General features: G+C 38.2%; 1 protein-coding gene across 1 annotated transcript in view; it reads left to right on the forward strand.

The window, feature by feature from the left end:
* OXCT1 (3-oxoacid CoA-transferase 1) overlaps nucleotides 1-25090 on the forward strand; it is an 85922-nt gene that overhangs the window by 12857 nt on the left and 47975 nt on the right. The window contains exons 4-7 of the mRNA XM_040580011.1: nucleotides 3881-4016; nucleotides 6526-6675; nucleotides 8625-8731; nucleotides 13103-13163. Coding sequence (XP_040435945.1) covers nucleotides 3881-4016; nucleotides 6526-6675; nucleotides 8625-8731; nucleotides 13103-13163 — 454 coding nt within the window. The remainder of the gene's footprint in view (nucleotides 1-3880; nucleotides 4017-6525; nucleotides 6676-8624; nucleotides 8732-13102; nucleotides 13164-25090) is intronic.

Raw genomic sequence — 25090 nt, forward strand, 5'->3', positions numbered from 1 at the left:
CTCCTTTTTTTCTGCATAAGAATGCAAATTTCTGTTCCTTACTTCATCAGGCTGTGCAGGGCTTGTTGGTGTTTGAAGCTTTTATCAGCTTGGAGACTTCGGTAATCTCTTCATCCCTGTGTGCTGTAGAATGTTTTGCTTGAGCCACCAAAGAGGAAGCTCCTAGAGCTGCAAATTACCGTTTATCTGGAGCGCAACATCAACCTGTTGCCTTTGACTACTTCCAGTATACTTGAGATATGTTGGCTAGATCTGCCTGGGAGTCATCTTTGGCTGATATTATTTTTTTTTAATTAAAAAGGGCAGAAACAAACTTTTCACAGAAAGGTTTTGTAAGTCTGAGAGGGACAAAACAACAGGAAGGAATGTATTGCTAAACAAGCAGACCTCCTTAATTTTTCTTGTCTGCATCAGTAGAATGGGGAATTTGGGTCATCTATGTTCTTGATGAGTACCAAGTTAGATCTCTTTTCCTGTATCTGTTAATTCAGATTTCACGCTAATACAGAATGATGAAACTTGTAGAAGTCTTTTAACAATTTTGAGGGCAAAAGAATGAATTCTGTGTCTAGCACTAAGGTGTACTTTCACTCTTCTGACAACACACGTAACAACTACATCGACTTCCACCACGCCTTTTTCTTTCCTATCTAGGACAACACATTTTTATTGCACTTACCTTGTTTAAATCTTTTAAGGATGGAATCCAGCTTTTAAAATAGATATACAAGATATATTCTTTCCATGAACCCAGTAAAGTATCTTTTTGTCGTTGCTATTTGATAGGAAGGGCATTGCCCACAAGACAGATATTTTAGGGGTAACATTTTCAGCATAAACCTAATTTAAGCTGAAAAGTTCAAGGAAACTTTTGCACTAAAACAACACAACCAAGAAAGCTACAAAATTGGAAAGGGAGAACAAATAACTAACAATAACCATGAAGAATGTTATATTGAAGGTAATTTCCCTAAACCTGCAAAGGGTAGGGAGAACAGGAGTGAAAGCAGCATTTTCACAGCTGTGTGAAATGTTGCTTAGGTCATTCAAATATAAGAAAAAAACATAGGAAATGTAAAATAGGCTGAAGTGCTCAAAATGAGTTTTTGGTGGGAGATGAAAACAGATGTGTGTGGACAGAAAAAGGGTTATTTTAGCTGGAAATCTGAATGCAGTTCAAACTGCCCCTGGTTGTTCTTGCACTACAAGGCACCATACAAGTTTTTTCAACTTCTGTACTTTTGGTACACAGTACTCTAGTTACAAACCCAGTAAACTGCCTTCAGATATTGGCTGGTCTGTTACATTTCCTTGCTACCATTTATAATGAGAGGTTACAGTTCGATGGCTTTCTTGTGGGAGGGATTATCCTGCTTTGAGTAATCCTATACAGGAAATTCAGGCATATATATTTGTATTCATTTTTTTAAAATCCATTTCTTTGCCCACAAGACTCTTCTTTCTACTCTATTCCCATTTCTTTTAGTTTTACACTGCTGGATTTTTTTTCTGTGAGGAGTTAGGAATATGGGTTGTTTTCATGCAGCACTCATTTTCAAGGCTTTGGCACTGCAACACTTCTAACATTGCATCAGTTAGATTTTTTTTTAATAGGTCAGAGTTGGAGAGTGGAGCAAGCTTTTATAATACACCAAGTTCTTTACAGCTAGAGAACATAGAACAAATTCAGAGAACCAGGTCAGAGAAGCTTGTTTCACTTCCTGTCATGCAGTTTGCAGAACGCCTGAGTATGCATAGAAGTGTGTATCTTCTTAGAATAGTCCTAACCTTAAAATAGTCCTCATTATGCATGCGGTTGAGAAGTATTTGTGACTGCACATCTGTCCTTGCAGCTGTTGTGAGTGTTGTGGTAGAAGGTAAAGAGCTGGTGCTGGTACTGCTCTGCTCAGCCCCTTTCCCTTCACACGCAGCACATGCTCTGGGGTGTTGGTGCGGGCAGGCAAGAGGACAGGGGTACTGTTGTAAAAATGGGTTCATCATTACCACTTTTATATTTGAAAATTAATACTATATAATAGTAAAATTTTTGAATCTGGCATTTTGAAAGGATGCTACGAGGTCACAGCTGAGATGTCTGACATGGATCCTGAAGTCGTGGAGTACTAACAGACATTAATTGAGGTTTAGTTGTAGCTCAGTGAATTCTTTCTTCTGATCTACACTGATTTATTGCGCAAAACAAATGCCTCTCAGCTCACTCAGCATTGTATCTTGATTTTTAAGTTGGGGTGGGTTTTTTGCCTTTTTTGAGAAAGATAGGTTTTGAGATTTTATTTTTTTTTGTATGAGGAGTATAGATTTGTATTACAGTACTTATACAGGTCCCCTTTACATTAATTTTTTCCCGCATCACTGTAGCTTATAAAGCCAGGATTAGGGGATATACTTACTGGTAATTTGGGTAAGGTGTAAGGAGGGAGAATAGAGGGAAAGCAGTCTGATGCATTCCTTTCTCCATCTGGTCATTAGTGGAAAGATAGTTAATTTCTGACAGTACCTGGAGAAGGAAGCAATGTTGTAGTCATGGTGGTGTAAAAATACCAGAAGGGTGAGGTTTGTATAAGAAGGAGATGTATTTCATTAAAGCAATTAATAGAATTTGAAACTACAAACAACCTTTTTGGAGCTCTTCTTCAGGGGTGGTGTTTTCAATAGGATGCATATATTGTAAGCACATGGGTATGTTAATTACAGCGTGCTGAATACTGGGTGTAATTTCTTAAAGTATTCTTTTACTATTTTTCAGTATTCCTTATCCTGAAGTCTCAAGCCATTGTGTAGATTAAGTCATACTGAATTGAGGCTACTAGTGGCAGATACACATCACTTTTTGTGAGGTGCTTCTGTATCATGGCATCTTTCCTGTACTGGGAGTGGAAGATCTGAGTTCTCCACTGATATGTTGCAGACACCAACATACATGTGGAGAAGCTTTGCGTACTGTACCAGTCTGCCAACATCCTCCATAATGTGTTGGAAATGTGAAAGAAACATGCCTTTGTAATAACATCTATATTTATTGCCATTTTTATTTTTTAGCCTTATGTTTTTTTCAAATTGAAATAGCTTTTTTTTTTAACAGAGCCCTTTGGTCACAGGAACTCTTGAAATATGTTCTTATCAGTAGACAATACAGGGTGAAAAACATTGCAAAAATGCTAAAGACTAATAGACAGTAATGTCTTTAGGATATCATAATGTGGAAGCACTGGCACAAGAGAAATGTATGTTAGCTTTGGCATTCAGTTTAAGCTGATATTATGACACAGACAAGAAAATCTTGACTGCAGTAAATCTTTTGCTGGAGTAGACAATTACTAAGAACTGAATTTTTTACTGTAATAAGAAAAGTTAAATCCAAATATTCTCTTACCTTACATGCAAACTAACTCCATAAATATGAGTATGCCTTTCTCCTTGAGCTGCTAAACAATCCCTTACCTTTTTCCTGGGGAGCAAGAGTTTAAATAAAAAATAAGTCTGTGTTCACGCAAAGCCAGGTTGTGCCATGTGAGACTTTAGTAAGGCTTTTTAAAGAGCAAATATGATAAAAAAAGTAATTACTTTTTAAGCTGGTATTTGTATCTGTTACATGTGAAATGTTTTTCAAAGGGAATTTGGGATGTATTCAGTGCCTTGGAGGAGATGAGTCTGAGCACTGGACTTGTAAATTTTACTTGTAGCTTTGATGTTTTCACGCTTTAAAGCTGGAATTTGATTTTTGTCTCCCAATTCCTTATGTCTAAAGTGGGGAAATATAACTTTGTTCTATCTTGTTAAGTCATTAAGGTTAATCAAATGCTTTGAATACAACAAAACTGTTATAAATGCTGAGTATTGTCTGGCTTTTTCTACACAGTGTTGACAATTTTGGACTTGGTCTTCTGCTTCAGACTAAGCAGATAAAACGCATGGTGTCATCGTATGTTGGAGAGAATGCTGAATTTGAACGCCAGTATTTATCTGGTGAGCTTGAAGTTGAGCTTACACCTCAGGTAAGGAGCATCTCTGGGAGGCTGGTTATTTCTTTTCATCGAAAATACTGAGCAGAATAATGTGTAAGTGCTCTTCAAAAATGATTTTGCAATCCCAATGTTTTGCCTGTGTGCAGATGTGCAGTAAAGAGAGATGGCACTTGTAATCTGTGGTGGGTTGACCCTGTCTGGACACCAGGTGCCCACCAAGCTGCTCTCTCACTCCCATCCTCAGCAGGGCAGGGGAGAGGGGATATAACCAAAGGCTTCTGGGTCAAGGTAAGGACAGGGACAGATCACTCACCGACTACCGTCATGGGCAAAACAGACTCGACTTGGAAAATGAGTTTAGTTTATTACCAATCAAATCGGAGTAGAATAATGAGCAATAAAACTAAATCTTAAAAAAAAACACTTCCCCACACCCCTCCCTTCTTCCCAGGTTTAACTTTACTCCCCATGTTCTTTGCCTCAGCACCACAGCGGGACGGGGAGTGGGGATTGTGGTCAGTTCGTCACGCCTTGTCTCTGCCATTGTCTCTGCTGTTACGTCTGCTGCTCCTTCCTCGTCTGCTGCTCCTTCCTCGTCACACTTCCCCTGCTCCAGATGAAGTATTAATATCAAGTGTACATCTATATATCTGTATAGACATACGTATATGCACACAGATATGTATATTTTATTCTACAGTGTTTAATTTTTGGTAGATTGTGGAAAGACACATGAAGTATGCTCACTACTGTGGCCCATGTAAGGGGAAAAAAGTCGGGGACTTGCGGAATTATTGGCATGTGCTGTTAGGGCTGTGCGTGTGCAGTGTGCCATCTAGTGGGTGGGAATCACATTAGAAGATTGCCACTTACAACAGGACAACTCTTTTGGGCTTGCTCATTAAATCCTAATTAAACTAGTCTCTGCATAGTGTTATGAGCCAGTATATACAACTTAACTTTTTCACACCATACTTTTAGTTATTTTATCACTGTCAGTAATACAGCCTGAATGCAAAAAATCGTGAGTATCGGTGACATTCTATTGAGATCTAGTTTTGTGAAATTACTGCTCCAGCTTTAAAACCTACAGCATGTTAGTGTGTGGCATTTCCAAAGGTGACACATGACCTTTGTGCTTTAAACACCTCTTCATTTAAGTTTCTAGCAAAAGCACGAGTCTTAAGATTTTATGGAGAAAAGAGTCCTGGGCTCCATGTCATGGGAATGTCTCTTAGAAGCCCAGAGATGGGCAGAAAAGCTCCTTTTAAACCCAGCCAGCCAACATGGAAATAACCAGGCGCTTATGACACCTCATGTTTCAAAAGCTGCAAATCTTAAATTTGTTTTTTCCTTCTTTGTACTTAATGTTCAGTGCTTTCGTCTAGAAGACCTGGAACTCCTTAAACAAGTAGTTGGCTATGTAGACTGCACAGACTAGCTGTATAGATCCACCATGAAAATACTGGGTCTACAGTGTGAAACGGTAAACAGTAAGGTGAATTAATGACTTGCTAGGAGATGCAGGGATTTGAAATATTTGTGTCAACATAATATAGCCTTTTGGATAATGCACTTCAAGTTTGGCATAAGTTTAGGCAAAATGGGAGACTGTTGTGTCAGGGAGAGGTCATGGTGATGAGATCTTGAAATGCTAGGGCTGCTTGGAACACAGGACTTTGTATCATTGCATGGTTTCCATCTGCCTTTTGCCACCATTTTGCGAACCTACCAGAAGTAACTGTTTCAGAGTAACTGGGAAGAATGCAACCTATGTTTTGGAGGCTGTCAAGCTAAATAATTGACTTTGAAAATCTTGCTTTGAATCCAGAAAAATATAAAACAGATTTGGGAAGGACACTAATGAAAAGCAGGCAGATGTGTCTTTGGCCGTAAGTCCATAATTAAGGCTGGTGGGGAATTTGGACTGTTAATATCCTTTGTACAGCTGGACACAGAGCAGACTGCAGATGGCGTGGTCAGTAGAGTAGAAAAGCTGTAATGTCAGCTTCTTGGTATTCTTGGCATGGGCAACCCAGATCACTGGACTCCCTCCTCCTTTCTTGATATGCTATGCATGGCTGTTTCAACTTGGAGTACGGTATGAAGTTTTTCTTAAGATGTTGGAGAATGAAACATGAATACGTAGGACCGTTATAAAAGCTTATGTATATATATATAAAAGCTTCTAGCATATGTAGCCAGGTGGAAGACAGGAAAAGAACTCTACTCTTCCCAGAGTAATGAATTGGGCAACAAGCTGAAGGAGAGGCGGCACAACAATGTGCTGGGGCTTGGGAGTTATGTGATGGTGTGCTCTTGAGCAATTTGTGGCCATGTGTGAAGCATTCTTGCTATACTGAGTACCAGTCCCACAAAGGAGAGCTAGAATGGGAGGAAGAAATAGATATGATGGTCTGCTGAGTTCAGAAGGAAAAGCTCCAAATGACAGGATATAAAAATGAGTTCATGCAAGCTGTTCATCAAAGTTTAATTTGATATTCCCAAATGACTAGTTCTTAAATATGTTTTCCCATAGGGTACACTTGCTGAACGTATTAGAGCCGGAGGAGCAGGAATCCCAGCATTTTACACCAGTACTGGCTATGGGACACTGGTGCAGGAAGGGGGAGCGCCTATCAAATACAACACTGATGGCACCATTGCCATTGCCAGCCAACCAAGAGAGGTAAGGTATCAGTTTGTTATTAGGAAGCCTTCTGCTTTGAAAACTGAATTTCTTACAGATTTCAACATAAACAGTAGTTTCAGCACCTCCTGGCCAAGTTTACCCTTTGTATATTGTAGAAGAATAAAGCTGGGTTAATTATCATTGATAATATACAGCTGTGGGCTGGCTTCAGGGGCTGTGAGTTGGCCGATGTAGATAAGGTGCAGCTGTGGCTGGTTCTGTTAAGGGGTTGGGCAGCCAATGAAGAGACAAGGAAGAAGCAGAGAAAAGAGAGAGAACACACGCCCTGGATGAGGAGAGGCAAGGAGAAGGCAGCAGAGGGACTGGTATGAAGAGTATGCTGGTATGTGATGGTAAAGGACCTTGTTGCAGCCGGCTAGTTTGGAGAGTGCTGTGACAGTATATTGAATTAATAGGATGTCTGTGGTACCAGACATGTTAGTTTTGCTCCCACTGCTTACTTCTCTCTGAAGTGTTAGATTTGAGTTTGTTAGAAAAGTTTTTACAGCTTTAGGGTGACTTAGCATCAAGAACTGGTCCAAGTGAAAAATTGCCTTCCTGAGTTACTCTGCTTGACAGTTCTTTGACGAGGTGTGCTGTGTATTCAAAAAAGTCTTGTACCAGGCCAATGTAGTGCACAGTATGGATTAAGAACAACCTCCTGTTAGTGAGGCAGGTGCTCTTTAAATACTGTGGTATGGAGGAAGCAGCCCTAGAGCTGTATGTGAAGTTTTAGCATTAGAAGAGATGGAACGTTTTCCTATTAAATAGGGAAGAGCTCAGTTGACAGACTCACAGGAAATGCATTTACCAACAGTTGAAATGCAATTTAGTCTGGGTATTTGAAATTGCAAAGAAATAAAGAGTGTGGCTTCCAAGAGAGAAAGAAGGGTTTCATACTGAAATTGGATGTAGAATTTGGAGAAGGAAAGAGATTCCTCAGTGCCATAATTTGGAAGAAATGGATGGGGCTAATGCTGTATGTTTCAGTTAAGCTGCAAACTGCTTTAAATTCTTCTTCAAGAACACCTCTGGGGTAAAGGTAATTTCCTGCCGCACCCCCCCCCCCGCCATTTTCATGTATTTTATACATGGCTATTTTCAGTATGTAATCCTTAACCTAATCCCTTTTTCCTTGATTTTCTTACTGAATATGTCTCCATGATGTGTTCCTGTTTGAAGGAATGTTTTCTTTATTAAGTAGCTTATAATACTGTTAAAATTTTTATTCTACTTTTAACATTTGTGGAAAAGTTGCTCTTAGTTTCCTCAGTCTTCTGGGGGGCTAAGAACATGACTAGCATATTTTGATCAAATCCATTCCCTAAACCCTTTTTGAATGCAAGTGTAATTTTATAAAAGCTCAGATCTTTTATAGTACCAAGAAAGTGACTTCTGACACACTTGTCATACTTTCTAACCCTCTCAGAAAGTTTAAATAGTTCTCAAGTAGTATTTGTGTATATTCTAATCCTCTACATTGTTAAGAGAAATGCTGTTTAATGTTTCTATGTAGAATTAAAATCCTAGCTGTTTGTCAGAAGCTGTTTGGCTTCAGGCACAGTACCATTTTAGATATTGATTATAAATGCAGGTAAAATCAAATTAAATTCAGCCTGGCAGAAGATGTGATTCGAGTACTCTGTCTCAAATCCACTTCATTTTAGATTTGGGGTTTCTGGTGGTGGGCAGTGATTATAAGTTTTTACAACAGTTCTGCTTTTGGTTAGGTGGTAGATATGCAGGAAGAGGCATGTCTAATTCCAGTAGATGGAGCAGCAGGTATATGGATCTGATTCTTGTTCTGTGTCACTGAACAGAGACACTACAGTAAAACTGGGGTTTACAGCCTTTCCGTGTTTCTCTGTTATTATATGGCTGGGCTATGGTTTTTCAGATAAAACTTTTTTTGCAGTACAAAAAGAAGACTAAACTATTCTCTCTAGGTGCGAGAGTTTGATGGTCGTCACTTTATTCTGGAGAAGTCAATTACAGGAGATTTTGCTCTTGTGAAGGCCTGGAAGGCTGATCGTGCAGGAAACATAATTTTCAGGTATGACTTGTTTACCAGTGGGAAAAGATTCTTTAATTATTTAGATAATGAAAGAGGAGAATCCTGTCTCCTTGTGATGTCAAAAAAATGTTTTACTGATTTCACTTTCTTTCATATTGCCTTTCCCTACTGTCAAATTATACTGCTATAAAAAACAAAATATAATTACTTTTTCTAATGACTTTTGAGAATTCAAACGTAACTGTGAAGTAAAACATAAATAGTCAAAAATGAGATATAGCAGACCAAAGGCAGTGTGATGACTGTGAAGAAATGTAGTGACATTCTGTTTGTTTCAATTTTCATGTTAGTTTGCGTCCTTTTCTTTGTGCAATTGAAGGCTGAAGCAAAAAGTGCAGTCTCATGTGAAGAGAAGGGAGCTGAGTCAGTCTCCTGGCCAGTCAGTAATGGAAAAACTTGATTCTGTCCCCAGAAAAGTGTGTTTTAAAGTCACTTTGATCTCAGTGGTGTGAGGAAAGGCATCATAGCAATTTAAGTAGTGAAAAGTTTGGGTGTTGCTGTATTTGTGCTCTGGTTTGTCCTGAACTGAATTAGGAGAGGTTTGAGTATGTTTAAGGTGTAAAATTAAATCAAATTGCATGAAAATTAAGAAAGACTTTTTTTATTTTACCAAACTCTTGATAGCCTGGTTTGGCCACTGGCAAGACAAGGTGGTTTCTAATTAAAAATTGAACTACCTTGTGTGCACTACCTTGTGTGCATGTACATGAATTTTATGGCTGCTGATCTGCTTTCCTTAGGCTCTGGGACATGGAATACAGGAAACAGTCTTCCCCTTTGGGCTTCTCTTTGTTTGATCTTGAGCCTCTACTGTCTGTGCTTTTACCCCATATCTATCTACTGATATATATACTCATCTCTGAAAAATTCTTATATTCTCCACAGGAACACACTAGTTGCGTTCTCCCTTTCCCCCCCCCCCCCCGTTTATGTCCTGTTGGTCTCTATGACCTTCCCTCTCCCTCCTCATCCTTTCAGAAGTCTTCAAGTCTCCCACTTTCACACAATACAGTTGATAGCGGATACTACTGCCATGTGGAGTAGAGACCTAAAAATCTTGGCTCCTTTCAAGTGTAACTGATCAAAGATGGAATCATCATCATCCAGTGTCTTATTCCATGTAGACTATTGCTAGCTTAAAAGAATTTGCTCATAATAAGCAGTGACCCATTCTGCTCTCGGATGAGACACAGATTACCTGATGGCCTAGAACAGAGGAACATAGGTGCATCTCGTAGCCTGTGGGAGTCAAAAGAGGAGGAAATTGTAATAGATTAGAATATTACAGCAATGTTTGTGATCTACAGGATGAAAAGGAAAATGTATTTTTGACATTGTGCTACATACTGTGTATTCACTGCCAGTGGGACCCATCCATACTTTATTATGTGACTTCTGTTTGTGTTCGCTGAGTTATACCTAGATAGACATAGGTGCTGTTCACTCACATCTGCCACTGCTTTTGCTGGTATCTCTGGAGCCAATAGGAATGGAGTAAGTGTCTGCAAACTATTAATCACCCTCAAGCTTAAGAGTCTTTTTAAAATCTAATGTACTTCAGGTAGACTTATTTGGACCATAGGGCAATGTGAGTTTTCTTGTCTAGTCTCATACATGACATTATGCTGTTTTCTTGGGGATTTGGAATGGCATAAGCTCCTTTAGAAAGCAATTTTTTAAACAGGGTTTTCTACGTGATACCTCATGTCCCCTAGCTCTTTTGTTCTATACAGTATGCTGTGGCTGCTTTCCTTCTAGGCATCTTTATGCTGAGTGGACTATTCTGCTGTGTCTGGCCCAGCAGATAATAATTGTTAGGTACGGTGCGCCATTACAAAGACAAATAATCCAGGACCCCCTCAAACAATGAAATAATCCCACCTTGTTCCTGTGCTAGCTGAAAGGATGTGTATATGGGCATTTTGCTTTGTTAGTCTGGTGCAGGTACAAGTTCTGCATAGCAGAACAGTGGGTCTCCAGGTCTTAACGTCCCTTGGAGCTTTGCTCATTAGGGACAACAGCAGGCAGTGCTATTGCTTTTGTGGATGTTCTCCCTTCTTTGGGTCCCCTCCCTTTCCATGTGGTACCATTCTGCTTTGGAGTTGTTCTAGCCCACTAAATACTTCCACTTTACAAGCATATAGTTCTACTTTACAAGCAGAGGTGTAGTTTGGTGCTGATGAAAGTACGCTCTTGACAAAGGAACAGAGATGTTGAAGGAATAACCTGAGTCAGGGCCCCTGCTGTCACAGTCATCAGGTTATTTCTTCATGCTTCAAGTGGTTCTGCAGTACGTAAATTCAGTTAATATTTGAGATGTCCCCTCATATCTGCACCATTAGGTATGCAGTGGATGTCGTTCTTTGGTTTAGTCTACTATGAGCTAGTTTGCTATTTTTTGCCTTTAGGAGAAAAGCCATTTTCATGCCTTTGGGTCAGCTTAGGAATCCATCACTGAAACAATGGATTTTTTTAGATGTTGCCGAGTCTGGATGTCCAGAAAGCTATCTTAAAATGAAAAGGCCAACTTGGCTAGTTAGTTTCTGGATTTTATACCCCAAAAACTTCAGCATTTTTCTGTGTTAGAAAACGGTGTTTCTGTTTTTTCTTCTTCCAGGTGATTCTTTAGAAATAAGACCTTTGATCTTGTAAAAGGCTGCTGCTTCTGAAACAACTTTACTAACATTCTGAATTGCACAAGCTTTTGTAAATAGGGTCAGAATCAATCCCATTAACTCTTCTTAATTTGACATTGAAATGTTTTCTTGTAGCTTTTTCTTCTATGTAAAAATAGCTTGTATCAGTTTCATTTACTGGCAGACCAGCCACTATGATCTTGAGCAAGTCTTTGGCTCAGAAAATAGTGGCTTGGGATGGAATACTGAATTCTTTGTTTCCACATCTGCCTTCTCCCATTTGGGTCCATTCCCTTGCGTTTTGATTCAGCTTTTGTAGTGCTCTTTTTCTTCTCATTTTCTACTCCACCTGGTTTAAGATAGTCCTGCCTAAATCAGTGCTAGCTACTATTGTATTCATGCACTAAGAGAAGAATATAAATTCAAGTATCTTTTTTTTTTTTTTTTCCCCAGATGGTTTCCTCTTCTTACACCCTTTTGTGTATACACAGCCACAGAGGGTACACACAGACGAAAGATATTGTCCCTTCTGTAGCCTCCATTAGAGGCTTCAAAGCTGCTGTGTATTACCAATAAAACACTATTTCCCCAAGATACGTGTCTTAGGGTATAGCTTTGATTCTGTAGGTCTCTGCATTAGAAATCCTGTTAAAACTGCACGGTAGTGCCAGGATTTGGTCATTTCAAGTCCCTGCCTCCCCAAAGCCATGAGGTGGCAGCAGCATCCCGAAGTTCAGCATGGCTATTGCGCTGCGTAAGGTAATCAGAGGAGAGAGAAAGGGTTAGGTGTTGGGAAATAAGGATGGTCAGAAAAAAAATGCTTTTGCAGAAGGCGAAAGGGGGTTTTGACTTGTTTTAAACTCTAGTTTCGTGCATTTTGATGAAAAAAAAAAAAATCAAGAATTCTACTTTTAAAAAGAGAAAAATGCTGAGAAGCTATTAGTGGAACCCCAATAAAATATACATATTTTTTCTTAAATGTTGTGCCACACAGTTTTATTTGCTTTCTGAAAAATACAGAAAGGGGCTTACCCAGGTCACTTGTTTTCCCGTGTGCCTATTGGGACCTTGCTGCAGGTCCCAGCACAGTTAAAAATGTTACATGTTACTTTTATTCCCTGAAGGTTCTTCTTCCTTGTTACAGAAATACTGCATGGGAAAACTTAGAATCAATGCCAGAGTCTTGCAGTGAGTGCCAAAACTGGCATTGCTTTTTTAAATCAAGTGAATTGGATTAAATTTACTACTGTGCAAAGTGCTATCCCAAATCTTTGTCTGAATTATGAAGGTCTGTGTGGGACTTGAGAGGTTGTTAGGCCCTGTGCTTGCTCCCTGTGGAGATTAATTTCATTCTTGCAGTGAAATAATGGGAAGGTACATTGGACAAAGCCCAGCTTGCTGCTGCTCTTTGTTCTAATAAATGAAGGTATCAGTAGCATATCCACTTTCAGTTAAAGAATGTGCTGATTAAAAGTCAAAAGAGCTGTTGTAAATATTTTCTCATGTAGCGCAAAATTATTTGATTTCATATGCATCTTACACAATTCCATAATACTTTCTCCTCCCTCCTACTTTTTTATTAGTGCTATAGCTATTTGGTGAAAAGATTTGTGATGTTTGTATTACAGAGATACAGCGTATACAGTAGCTTATCTCTGAAAAGTCTTTCTTCGTACTATTACAGCTTTTAATACTTACTGATTTTCTTTTGCAGGAAAACTGCAAGAAACTTCAACCAACCTATGTGCAAAGCTGCCAGGACAACTGTGGTAGAGGTATGGAATTGAAACATAACAAGCCCTGTACCTGTGGTCAACATACCCCTTTGTTTTACATGGTATTCCAGGGACAGGGTTCTCCTTTTCTTGACTCACTAGGGGATTTCATACTAGAGGCTGTGATCTAGCCTGTCTCCTTGGATTACCTACTCCTAACACTATACTGTGTTTTAGTGATTAGTTCACCATGTTGATTACTGTTCATCTGATCCTGGCCAGGACTTCATATTTGCTGTGATCAGCCTTTGAAGGGAAACATGACAACAGCCTTCAAATTTGTTAATTAAAACAATATGTATATGAAAGAAGAAATAGTAGGCTTAGACTGTGCTTGAGAAGGTTCACCTAAGACCTTATGCAAAACTTCCTGAAAATAAGGATAAGTACATAGTAACACAGATTGGGCAAATCATGGAGCCATCATAGTTGCGGTCTCTAAAATCTAATTAATTATGTAAATGCCAGTCCAGAATGGATACAGACATTTAGTTATGCCTTGAGAAAGAGGAGGACTAGATGATCTAGAAGTTTCTTCCACTGTTTTTGTCCTTTTTCCTTGTTGTCTAAAACGGTAATGTTTAAAAGTGTGGAGCAGCCTACTCTGGAAATATATTGGTGACTGGAGAGTTGCTAAGGCATAGCAATATCTAAAAGACAGGCTGCTCTGTTAGATTTTTTTTCATCACTCTCTGGTAAGTTGTTTTTTTTTTAATATGCCTGATAAAAGCTAAATAAAGTTTGACAGCAATATCAAGACAAACCCTTCTATACTATTTCTAGTAAATTCTAAATGGTAGAGGCTTATATTTCTTCAGGGTTTTTGTTTTATTTTGTTTGGTGGTTGTTTGGGATTTTTTTGTAAAATCTTAGCTGGAAAATATATTTGTTCTATAAACATCCCTGGATAATACGTTTGGGAACTTGAGTTATTTCTCTTTGTTTTACAGAACTATGGCAAAAAATACCTTAGAATTTGTCATATGACTTACAGTGACAATTCAGCACTAGTACATAAATTTTCAGAGTTGGTTTTCAAGAAAAGTTTTAAATATTTTTCTCTTTAAAAATGAAATAAGGAATCCTTCATCATTCTCTTTCCTTCTAGTTACTTGCCCTTCATACTTTATTCAGTCTGGCATTTAGGGAATTTAAGTAGATCAAAGCCTTCCACCTACATTCCATCTCTTTCTCTCTTTCTGCTCTTCTATCCACATGTGATAGGGTAGAATTTTCTTGTCAGTGAGCAGCAATTATGTGACATCCTTCTTGCTATAATTCCACTTAACAGTCTTCAGTAGCTCTGCTTAGAACTGTGTCCACCATGAGTCTTGTTGCATTTTCAATACCATTTAAAAGCTGACAAGCTTTTTTGCTAGATGTCACATTAATATTACTTTGAAAATCTATTTTTTATGAACAAATTAATGGGTGAAGAGGCACAACCAGAGATCTAGGACAGATAAATATTTTGAGCCAAATGCAGTGCCTGATTGGCTTAACTTTTAAGTGTCTTTCTTCCAAAGTGGAATTCGGAATGCTGTGTTTGGATTTAAAGAGTTCAAACTCAGGGAATCGGAAGGAGATATCTCAATATGGCATCTAGTACATCCTCAGTACTGACCATTATCAGACTGCAGCTGTCTAGAGCTAATCACTAGGGAACCTGAGGCAACTGAAAAGTTTTGCCTGACTCCTTAGCACTGTTCAAGGTTGAAGGGTGAAATTCTCAAACCCACTTACAGGGAGAAGAAAAACGTTTGTCCTGGCAGCAGGGATTTCTGAATTCTGGTATCTGTTCCCAGCTCTGTTTCAGTTTTTCACCCACTGACCATTCAGCTTAAGCAGACAGTCCTAGAAGCAGAGATTTGAAGCCATCTCTGTTCCTTTCCATCAAACTAGCTACAGGTCAGACCTGCCTTCAGGGTCATGCATTGATTAATCAGGATTTGAAGGACTGTAGTTTCTCAATCTGGTGTTCCCATCCTGATTTTGAATGTGTAGCTTTGTACCTGTTATGCAGCCAGGCTTAGGCTGCTGCCATTTGCGTGTCTAGCACAAAACACCAAGCTGAGGCAGGTAACTAGGAAAAATCAGACGCATATTCCTCTGTTTCTGATTTTTGAGTTGCTGAAATTTTTCCTTCAAAATGAATGCTATAAATACAGAGAAAAAGAACTGGTTTTCCTTGTAGCTACTCTGATGAGGTTTTTATTTCCTTTTTTTTCTTATTTGTGTGCATCTAGTTTTATCCAGTCTTTTAGAAGCAATCTTTTTTTAGGAACAGAGCTTCATTTATTAAACTTTTATGTTAGAAGAATGGGTACTAGGCCGCTCACTTATGTCACTGTTAAGCTCAGTAAGTACATTCAATAACAATATAACTTGGATTTGGATAGATAGATTTAATCAGAAAGTTATTCTGCCTTGATGCAAACAAGAGATGGAAACCCCATCCTTCAGTTTTCTCTTGTTCTGGTGGTTAATCACCCTTACTGGTATAAATATGGTTTTTTACTGTAATTGGTTTGGCTTTAGGTTCTATCCAGTGTTTTTACTGTCTTCTGCTAAATTAAAACCTTTCTGAAGCTGGTATTTCCTTCCCAATGAGTGACTCTTCAGTGTTATTGATACGATGAACAGATTGAAGTCTTAGTGATTCTAGCTGTAAACAGCTTTCTTCAGCTCTACTCTCCTTTTTATGTCCATCTCCCCTCTCTTTTTACTGACACTTTAAAAATGTGACTAACTGGAGTGTCGTTCAACACTAACACTGCCACCACTAATGTCACATGAAGAGTTAGTCTTTGGTCCTCCTGCTTCCTTGTTTGCATACTTGTACTCTTTGCTGACCATTATGTGGGGCGTCATACAGCATTAACTGCTTAAATCTTGTTGATCCGTTTCTGGCATACTTCAAGGAAAGTGTATTCAGTGTTTTCCAACATGCATTCTGTAATTATGGCAGGTATATCTTGATCACAGATATCTAACCCTGTGTTTTGTTAGGAAACTTGTTATGTTTGAATAGACCTGGTTTATCTGTTGTATCTGGTAACTGCCGCTTTTTTCTTAGGATGTTATTATTTCACCATTCTTTCCTCAGATTTATTTTAGTTTTTGGTTGTTGATAAAAATACGTAATGGCACTTGGCATAGTAAGATCCATACCAAGGGAAATATAAACTGCTGGAAATCCAATCTCAAGGTGTCTGTGAATTTGGTGAGAGTGGGAAGTGCACTGGTAATCGGCTGCATTTGTTAACCTGTCCTTCTAAGTTAACCTGGGGTGCTGTGAAATCTCCTGACATGCATACACAGTAAAGGACACTTTATTTTTTTTTTTCTTTTTTCTCTTTAATGTATTAAAGCTGCTGTTCTCTAGTTTACATCAGTGTGACATTTTACATTCTTAGCTGAAGTATGGACAGGCAATTTTTGTAACAACTCACGAGGTGGAAGAACTTGGCAGAATTCTGGATGTGGAGGATAAATGTAGAGACACCCCGCCCGGACACCTTGCAAACTGATAGCTACTGCTTGCTTAAAAACTCTCCTGTGTTGTGAGGAGCAAGGCTGGCTGTGCATTAGAGAGGCTTCTGAAGGAGGAGGTAGAAGTCAGGCTGTACCATTACCAGTTAGCTCTGGCACACAGTGGAGTTACATTGTTTTTTAAAATTCCCCTAGAACAAACTTCAGATTGAAGTACCTGACCCTCAGCCATGTTTATTTTGATGAGGCAAATGGTCAGAGGTATCATTCAGTACCCTCTTTGGGATCAGAAATACATTGATTGTAAACTCCTAATGAAATGCAAGTGGTGTTTGCTGACCTGCACAACTATTTTGAACTGCTACATGCATTTCTTCTGTTTATGTAAGAGATAGGTAGTAGAACCTGTTAACATTCTTGATAATAAGGATGTGTGATGACGCACAGATCTGTAAAGATGTAAAAATGGTCTGTAAAGATCCAACTGTGCTTAGTCCAGTGGAATTTATACTTTAATGTCAAGATGATCAGTATTAAGGGTCAAAAAGAAATTTTCAACTGAATCATGATTCCTGTTACTTGTAAGGTAACATTTGCAGAGAAAAACGTTAAATAATCCAGTATTGGCAGCATTAGTTAGTTTGGCTTTATTGATACAAGAAAGCAAAATGATACAGGAGTTTAATTGTTTTTTAGTTTTTCTACAGTGTAGCATTTTAAAGTTCTCTGTTCATCTGCTTCTGCAAGTTCTGCAAGATGAAGTGAGGAGTTAAGTATGTAGTCAGAGCTGTAGCTTTGTTTGGACCTGAGCCTGAGGCTTTCAGTTGATTTTCAGATCTATAAACACTCTTCTGCTCCTGTTGCAGAGATGGGAAAATCAGGAAATCAGCTGATCTAAGAGGAGCTCGGTGGTCACAAGTTATATACGAGCACTAGCCCTTGTAAAGGTGCAGGGGAATGGCTTGGCACGTGAAGGAACTTGAGGGGTTGTGTGGTTTTACATACATGGTAACGTTTCCAGCACTGTTGAATGAGGGACATGTTTGCTGAATTCAGCAGGTGGCACTGCTGGCAGGCTGCTCGACAGACCCTTCGAATTGCGTGGTGGGAAATGAAATGTGTAGCAGCTCAGAGTTACGGCCAGGAGGCCACCTGGATGTGTGCCCAGACTGCTACGGCGAGGGCTGTGGTGTTAGAATGCTTCCTAAGATGGGCATCTTCCTGCAGAGGTTCCTGTGAGCCCCACCAGGAACCCCACCAGGAGGCCCAGCTTTTGGTGATGAAGCCTCTTTCTCGAGGCAACCCAAAGCCAAAAAACATGCTGTAACCTCGGTGGGTGTGGGTGTCATCACAGCACGGGAGAGATGAAGGGTGATACAGGCTTGGGTTCTTGCTCTCTGCCACAGAGGAATACATAAACATCCATAACCGCTGCAAACATCCCTAAGCTGTTGTCTGTTTTCTTGCCATAGTTATTCTTTGCTGTGAAACCTACTGAATACTTGGCCCTGGTGAAGTGGTTTGAGATCTCAGCCATCATATAAGTGTTGGGTATTGGTAATAGTAATATGTTTAGAAATATTTATTGACTGGTGGTTTGAATATCCAGTTTGAATAATTTTCTTGTCCCAGACTGCAGAGGATGGCTAAATATATCTCCCTGTGTAAACAGCATTTCCACCTCAAATAATATCAGAGGAGGAAAAAAAAGTGTACTTCCTCATAAAAATGCATTAAATAAAAATCATTAAACCCTGCATTTTATCTCTGGTTGCCTGGTAACAACACAGCCACGTCAGTGAGTGCCATTATCTCAGGTACAATGAACTGCGCTGCACTAAGGGACAGAAGCAGACTGAAATAAGCTGTTTTGTATCCCGTTATCTGTGCTAAATCATGGCATTGTGTTTTATTGACGAAACTGGAAAATGCACCTTTTTCTTGCTGTGTATTCCCGCAAGTGCTTTAATGACACCAAAACCTTCCTCAGATGCTTAGCTTTGTTCTGATGAATTCTTCAAGGTTTTTGCACAGTGACAGTTTACACTAATAAAGCCTGTAAGTACTATTTTAAAGTAGGAGAAGAATCTTAAAGAACCTTTTCCCTTACCTGGATCCCTCAGCCATGGAACTCGAAACTGAACCCTGCTACAGGAAGGAGTTCTGGATTTGGGGTGAGCGCAGACCAAAGTCTGTGTTTTTGGGAAACCACAGATCAGGATTTGAGGCCAGAAAGGATACAGAATTGAGGTCCAATGTGCAAGTGCTGTAACCACTGAGTTGTTCTGTTGCTATAGCCTTCTTCAATATTGTTTAATTGCTCAGTGATGACTCTGTGTGCACTTAAGGGGATGATTGCTGAGGGGGTGTCCCAGGCATCTGCAGCTGGGGAGTGTTTTGTTTGAAAATCCCATTTGGCACAGGGTGGACATTTAAGCTGCTTAGTCCTGTCACCTTACCAGCAGCTTCTGGCACAAGTGACAGTAGAATTCAAGTTGCCATGATATATTAATATAATACATAAGAAATGTATACCTGAGATACAAAAATATATTTAGTGTAAGTATGGAGGTCTTTGCATCTATAACATCTAGGTGGCTAGTCAGGGCTTTTGACTGCATGACTGGATTTGCATGTCTAGGTTTTGGCTAAATCCTCAATCAGAGATGCTTGTGGATTAGAATTTAGATAACTCATTTATAGTGTATAGACATTACAGTATCCTTTCCCAAAGGAACATTAGATGGAACATTTGAGTGAATGCTTGTGGGAGAGTAACTATGAAATGCAAGCTTGTGGTCCTTAGAAAGCATAGAAGGGAAAATATCAAATTATTAGGAATGCTTCTTAGGAAGAATGATTTTGTGAGCTTCAAGACTTGGTATATGAAGGTTTCTGGGAGGTATAGCTAGTAAGAAATTAAGTTAGGGAAATACTATGTTGAGAGCTTCTCTGGCATGGAGAAAGCATTGGAAAAACAGTAGGAGCTTGACCATGATCACAACCATTGCAATGCCAAACACAGAAAATAAAAACGACAGAAAGTGATACCAAGATCAGATGTCTGACGCTAAGCATTACAAACCCCAAACAAACAAGAAAAGCTTAAGCACGTAGGAGCAAACTCAGAAATCTGCAGCCCAGTATAAAATAAAGCTTGAAAGTAGCAAGAAATCTTTCTAAGAGTACATACATAGTGGGCCAGGAGACAAAGAACGTTGATACTTCACTGCTCAATGAGGAAAGTAAAACTGCCAATGCGGAGTACAAAAAAGGCTAAAGTGTTTAATGCCTTTTCTGCTTCAGAATCCAGCAATGATAAAAGGCAGTTTGGTGGGTGTTATGATGCCAGTCATAGAAGGCTGAGGAACAAGTGAGAGAAAGATTGGAATTGAAATCCAGGGGCTACTACTACCGGTTTGGAAAACCAGCTCCTAGACACGTTTGCACGCCATTGCCACAGTAATTTTAGTTTGCCAAAATGAAGCCTACCCTCAGATGCCTGAATGCTCTTTTGTGGTTTTTATTTCCCTTCCTTGTATTTGATTCCTTGCTCTGTGTGTGCATGTGTTTATTAAAAGAACAGAAAACCAAAGCATTTTTACAGCTGTTATGCAAACCACCTTATGATTTGAGAAGCCCTGGAATAGGCAGAGCTAGAAGGGAGTTCATAAAGTAGTAGTTCTTACATTTACTTAACATGCTTCTGATTTTCATGGGAATAAACTTCTTTAATAGTTAATTTATCTACCAGGGGTGGTGTTTTGTTTTGTTTTTTCCTACAGTTGCTTTTATTTTATATATAACCTAATTATGTGGATTTGGACTTAGCACTTCAGAATTAGCTGGATTAGTGAACATTAAGTGGTTACAATTCATAGCAGATCAAATTTTTGCTGACTGCTGTTCAGATGGTTTTATCTACACACAACATTGTGCTACAAGACTTGAACTTGTTTTTTTTTTTATCTGTCTTCTATATTTTATTCCTTTCTAAATTGATACTTTATTGAATGAGTATCATAAGCTTTCTCAGCTTTCAGCTTTGGAAGTTCACTGCAGATGTAAATACAATCCTTAGTGAAAAAAAATCCTTTTATTCTTGTCACATATGTTAAGAATAAATATGACATTCAAAAAGAACAAACTAAAGCAAGTCCATGGCTGATCAGTAGATACTGCAGATTGCCAGGAAGTCAGTGTGCTGGGGAAACCGATGGAAAGCCTCTTTTTGCTCCTGAAGATAATTTTTTTTTCATAATAATTTGTAGAAAGCAAGATGTAGTGTGCATTTGAAGTATATTTAATTAACAGTACTCGTGTCCTATATAATGAGAAATTGAAAATTAATAGGATTTAAAATACTACATATTTAACTTTTCTGTGCATGTATGATAAATTAATACAATTCTTATGCCCTGCTTTGTATGTAAGATGCATTAATCAGTCAGTGATTTATCAGTCTTTGCTTTTTAAATCATACAAGATTATAGAACTGAAAAGATTGTGCAGAGAGTTTTAGACATGAGTCAAGGAATTTATATACATACATATTTTATTTATGTATCTGAAAGCAATAATTTGTTTTCTGTGCTATTAACATCTGTGATGGAGATTTCCAGTACAAAAGAAGAAAGATTTGACATTCAAATTGAAAATCTTACAAATAGTTTACAATGTGAGTAATTGCCTACTGATGTGAGCAGATGCATTTTTTCAGGTGGTCAAAATATTGAGATTTGGAAAGCTGCAGCCTTGTAACTTGCTACAGTGAGAATTTTGGAGTAATTGTGTGAATGAGTAACTCAGGTTTTAGTCTTCTCCTGCAACATTCTTCCCTGCAAATGCTATAGAACAGAATTACTCAGTGAAGAATGTGAGGATTTAAGAAGGACTGAGATACCAAGACTGTCTTGACTTCAAATCGTGCTGATTTTTCAGGCTGCAGAAGACAGTAGAAGAATGGATGAGGACTGCAGATTAATTTTATTTTTCTGTGTCCCAAATAGCGCCCTGGTGTACATTTGAAAGTCACTTGGTATTCAGTTTTTTTCCAAAACTATGACTGCAAATTTTCTATAAAGCAATTTAAGACAAAGTCCAGTGTGCGGAAATGCACTCCCATTGATATGCCCGTGACTTAAATAATAAGTGCCTTTGTTTGCCACTTGAGATTAAGCTGGAGAAAGCAATAGCTAAACAGATCTTAAAATAAGTAATGTGATTTTAAACAGTTGGGGTTTTTTTATTTTAGAAAAACAGACACATGTCTCTTTTTGTTGTTAACCTTTGGAATAGGTCAAATGTATTATATTATTTTTGGCATTTTATGTTAAAGTAAGCAGGGAAAAGAAAAGAGGGGAGCTGGGCTGTATTCCTGATCAAAACGGGGGGGGGTATGTAGCCAGCTGGCAGTGTAAGCAGTGTGGTAAGGAGATTTGTGCCCCTCAAGCTCTCAAAATGCTGAATTTCTCAAACACTGAGCATCAAGAGCTGCAAAGGAGGGTGCAAACACACCTAGCAATTAGTTTGAGTAAACTAAACTTCTCAATAAAATCAGTTTTAGGTTCAATTTTTTCCCACAGTACCTTCAAAATAGGCACTTGCATTTTTATGCCAGAATTTTTGCCTATTTGAATTCCAGGCTGATGGAAGTTATACTGATGTCTCACAGTTCTACCTTGTTCTTTTGAGTGAATTAGGTGAGTTCTTATGCACCTTCATTTCTGTTGCTTTATGCTGTTCAGTATTTCTCTTTGGGTTTTTCTTTTTTTAATTGTTCATTTTGGAAAGCCTCATAGCTTTTGTAGTGTCTTGGGATGAGACCAGCTGAGAAGCAGGCTTTCGAGCTTGGACAGCAGCACGTTCTTGATCCTGTGGTGTTTAGTTACCTCCTGTAAGGCAGGCGCTTTGTGTTTGCCTTTGCCAGCAGCAATTAGAAAAGACTCCTGACCCCACCATGCACACTGAAGTAGACTATCCCTTAATTTTCATGAGGTATGTGTGTACTCAGTTTCTCCTGGTGTTCATACATTGAGAAAAGTTATTTTTACATGCTTTTAGTCTTAGATTTTACAGAAATGTGGTGGTAGATGTGTTTCATTCCTTCAAAATTAGAACTAATTTGGGATTTTAAGAAACTCTGGATTTAAGGCACTAAATTGAGCTGTCATGCAAGTAGAAATGAATTGCTGTTTGTGATGGATTCCAGCACGGTTAAACATATGCTAACCAAATGTACCCAATCTAGACATCTACCAGGAGGCTTATGGGAAAGCAGAGAACCAGATTAGTTATGTGATGTTGGCAACCCAACTACCCATCTCAAGACATCATCTAGACTTTGAGACATAAGAACAAAAATTGCTAAATGAATGTGAAGGTTTCTGAGAACGCTGAATTTTTCTTTCAGCAATTCAGAAGAGTCAGAGATGGCAAAGAAACATATCATTCATGATCTCTATTTTGAGGGGAGTGGGGAGGAAATGGTTAAAACCCCAAACAGTTTATAAAACAACTGTTCAAATAAGTTGTGTAAGTGTTCTCTTGGGAATTTTAAGCCAATTGATATTGGCTTGATGTACTTCAGTGTTCATTCCTCCTGATAATAAATACAGAGACAGAATAGAAAACTTGGTATGATCAGGAGATTAGAGGTCTAGAGGGAAAGAAATTAGAATTTTCTCGCTAGGCTATGGTAAGCAAAAACTTATTTTTATGGCGTGAAGGACTGATTGAACATGTTTCTGACAACTTCAGTATCAAATAATATTTTTGGTTCTGTGAAGCACTTCATTCTTGCTTTTTATTTCCATATATGTCTAGTGCTCTCCTTTCCAAGTAGCTTTGAGGAAGATAATGATTAAATGTAATAAAGTTTTGTATTTTCTTAAAGTTTGTAACTTACAGTATCTTGATACCGACATTCTTGTGGTTTCTGATTCATCTTTTGAAAGTGTCTAAGCTGAATGACATACTACCATCAGTTGTTCTTTCTTCCAGTCCTTCCCTTGAAAAATACTCTCACTACCTTCTTCCTTAATACTGTGAAAAAGTTTTATTAATCTTGAATATTTGGGAGTTTCGGGATATCACCTATGGTTTTGAAAGTGAGATGGACCACACTGATCCCTCATTGAGAAATAAACTGGTAGCACCTAAAGTAGTTTTCAGAAATGTTTGTAAACTACTACTGTCTATAATGAACATCTGAATAAGGAGGGTAACTAGTACATGTGTGCACATAAAGCGTCATGTTGAGATGATGTGTCTTTTTGTTGCCTTCATTGACATACATGCAGGGTTTCTTTTTCTTACCAGAGAGAACCAGCAACATAATTTGTTACAAAATAGCTGCTAATGTATTGTTTTACCCTAATGACCTTCCTGTATGTCTCCGGCTTACCATTCTCTGGCCTGATCCTTAGAGGTATTCCTTGAATTTGAGGGTGGATTAATTGGATTTACATAGTCTGGAAAATACGAAGAATGGTGCAATTAAATTGCTGATTGTTTTTGTTTTTTAAATTAATTATTTTTCTTTACTTTTCTACCTCTCCCTTCAGTACTTAAAATTCCTCTTTGCTCATTTTTGAAAGTAAAGCTTAAATTTATCTCCTGACCTTTAAGTTACATTTCTTTGAATGTGTAGGAGATGAGATCTCTTCCAATGTCTTTTTATTTGTCATTTCTCTGATATGAGTAAGAAAATAAAATCTTTTTTTTGAGAATAAAGCTGATTGATTTTTTTTTTTTTAGGTTTCAATAATTCCTGGTAATATGTGAGTAATTTTAATAAAAAATGTCAGTTATTTATTTACACCTTCTAATCAGTTAAAAATCTTTCAATCAAATGTATTTTGAAAAAAAGCAATGAAGTACAGGAATAATGTATTTGAAGCAATATTTTGATGGCAAAAATGTTAAATATATAATTTCAGTAGAGTTAATATTGGTAGTAGCTGTTCTGTTCTGAAGTGGAAGGATTTGGGATGTGGCTAGTTACCTTATTCAGCAGAGCTACGCTTTACAGGTTAAGCAGGTTCTTCTGCCACTAGCACCTCTTAACAAATGAAGATTATGTTCCCAGATTGTGAGGGTTTTGTTTGTTTTCTTCTGACTACTTTCCTATTATTTTAATTATTTGATTGAAATATAATTTCATAATGTAATAAAAAACATTTTCCAAAATTGCCTTTTCCAGATCTGAGAAGGCAATTTTATATGTATTGCATGTGGATGGTTAAGTTTCATTTTTTAAGAACTTAGGTACTGAATACAAATTGGATACTTAATTATGCTCTTACCTTTTAATTATAATGTTTCCATTTTTGTTGTCACTACTATTGTCCAGTTGAGTGTAAAAAATAAGAACTGAGCACTTTGTAATCCCTCATTTTATGAAGAAAGCACAAGTCACAAAACATGATCACAAC

This window comes from Falco naumanni, chromosome Z (genome assembly GCF_017639655.2).
Source record: "Falco naumanni isolate bFalNau1 chromosome Z, bFalNau1.pat, whole genome shotgun sequence".
NCBI lineage: Eukaryota > Metazoa > Chordata > Aves > Falconiformes > Falconidae > Falco > Falco naumanni.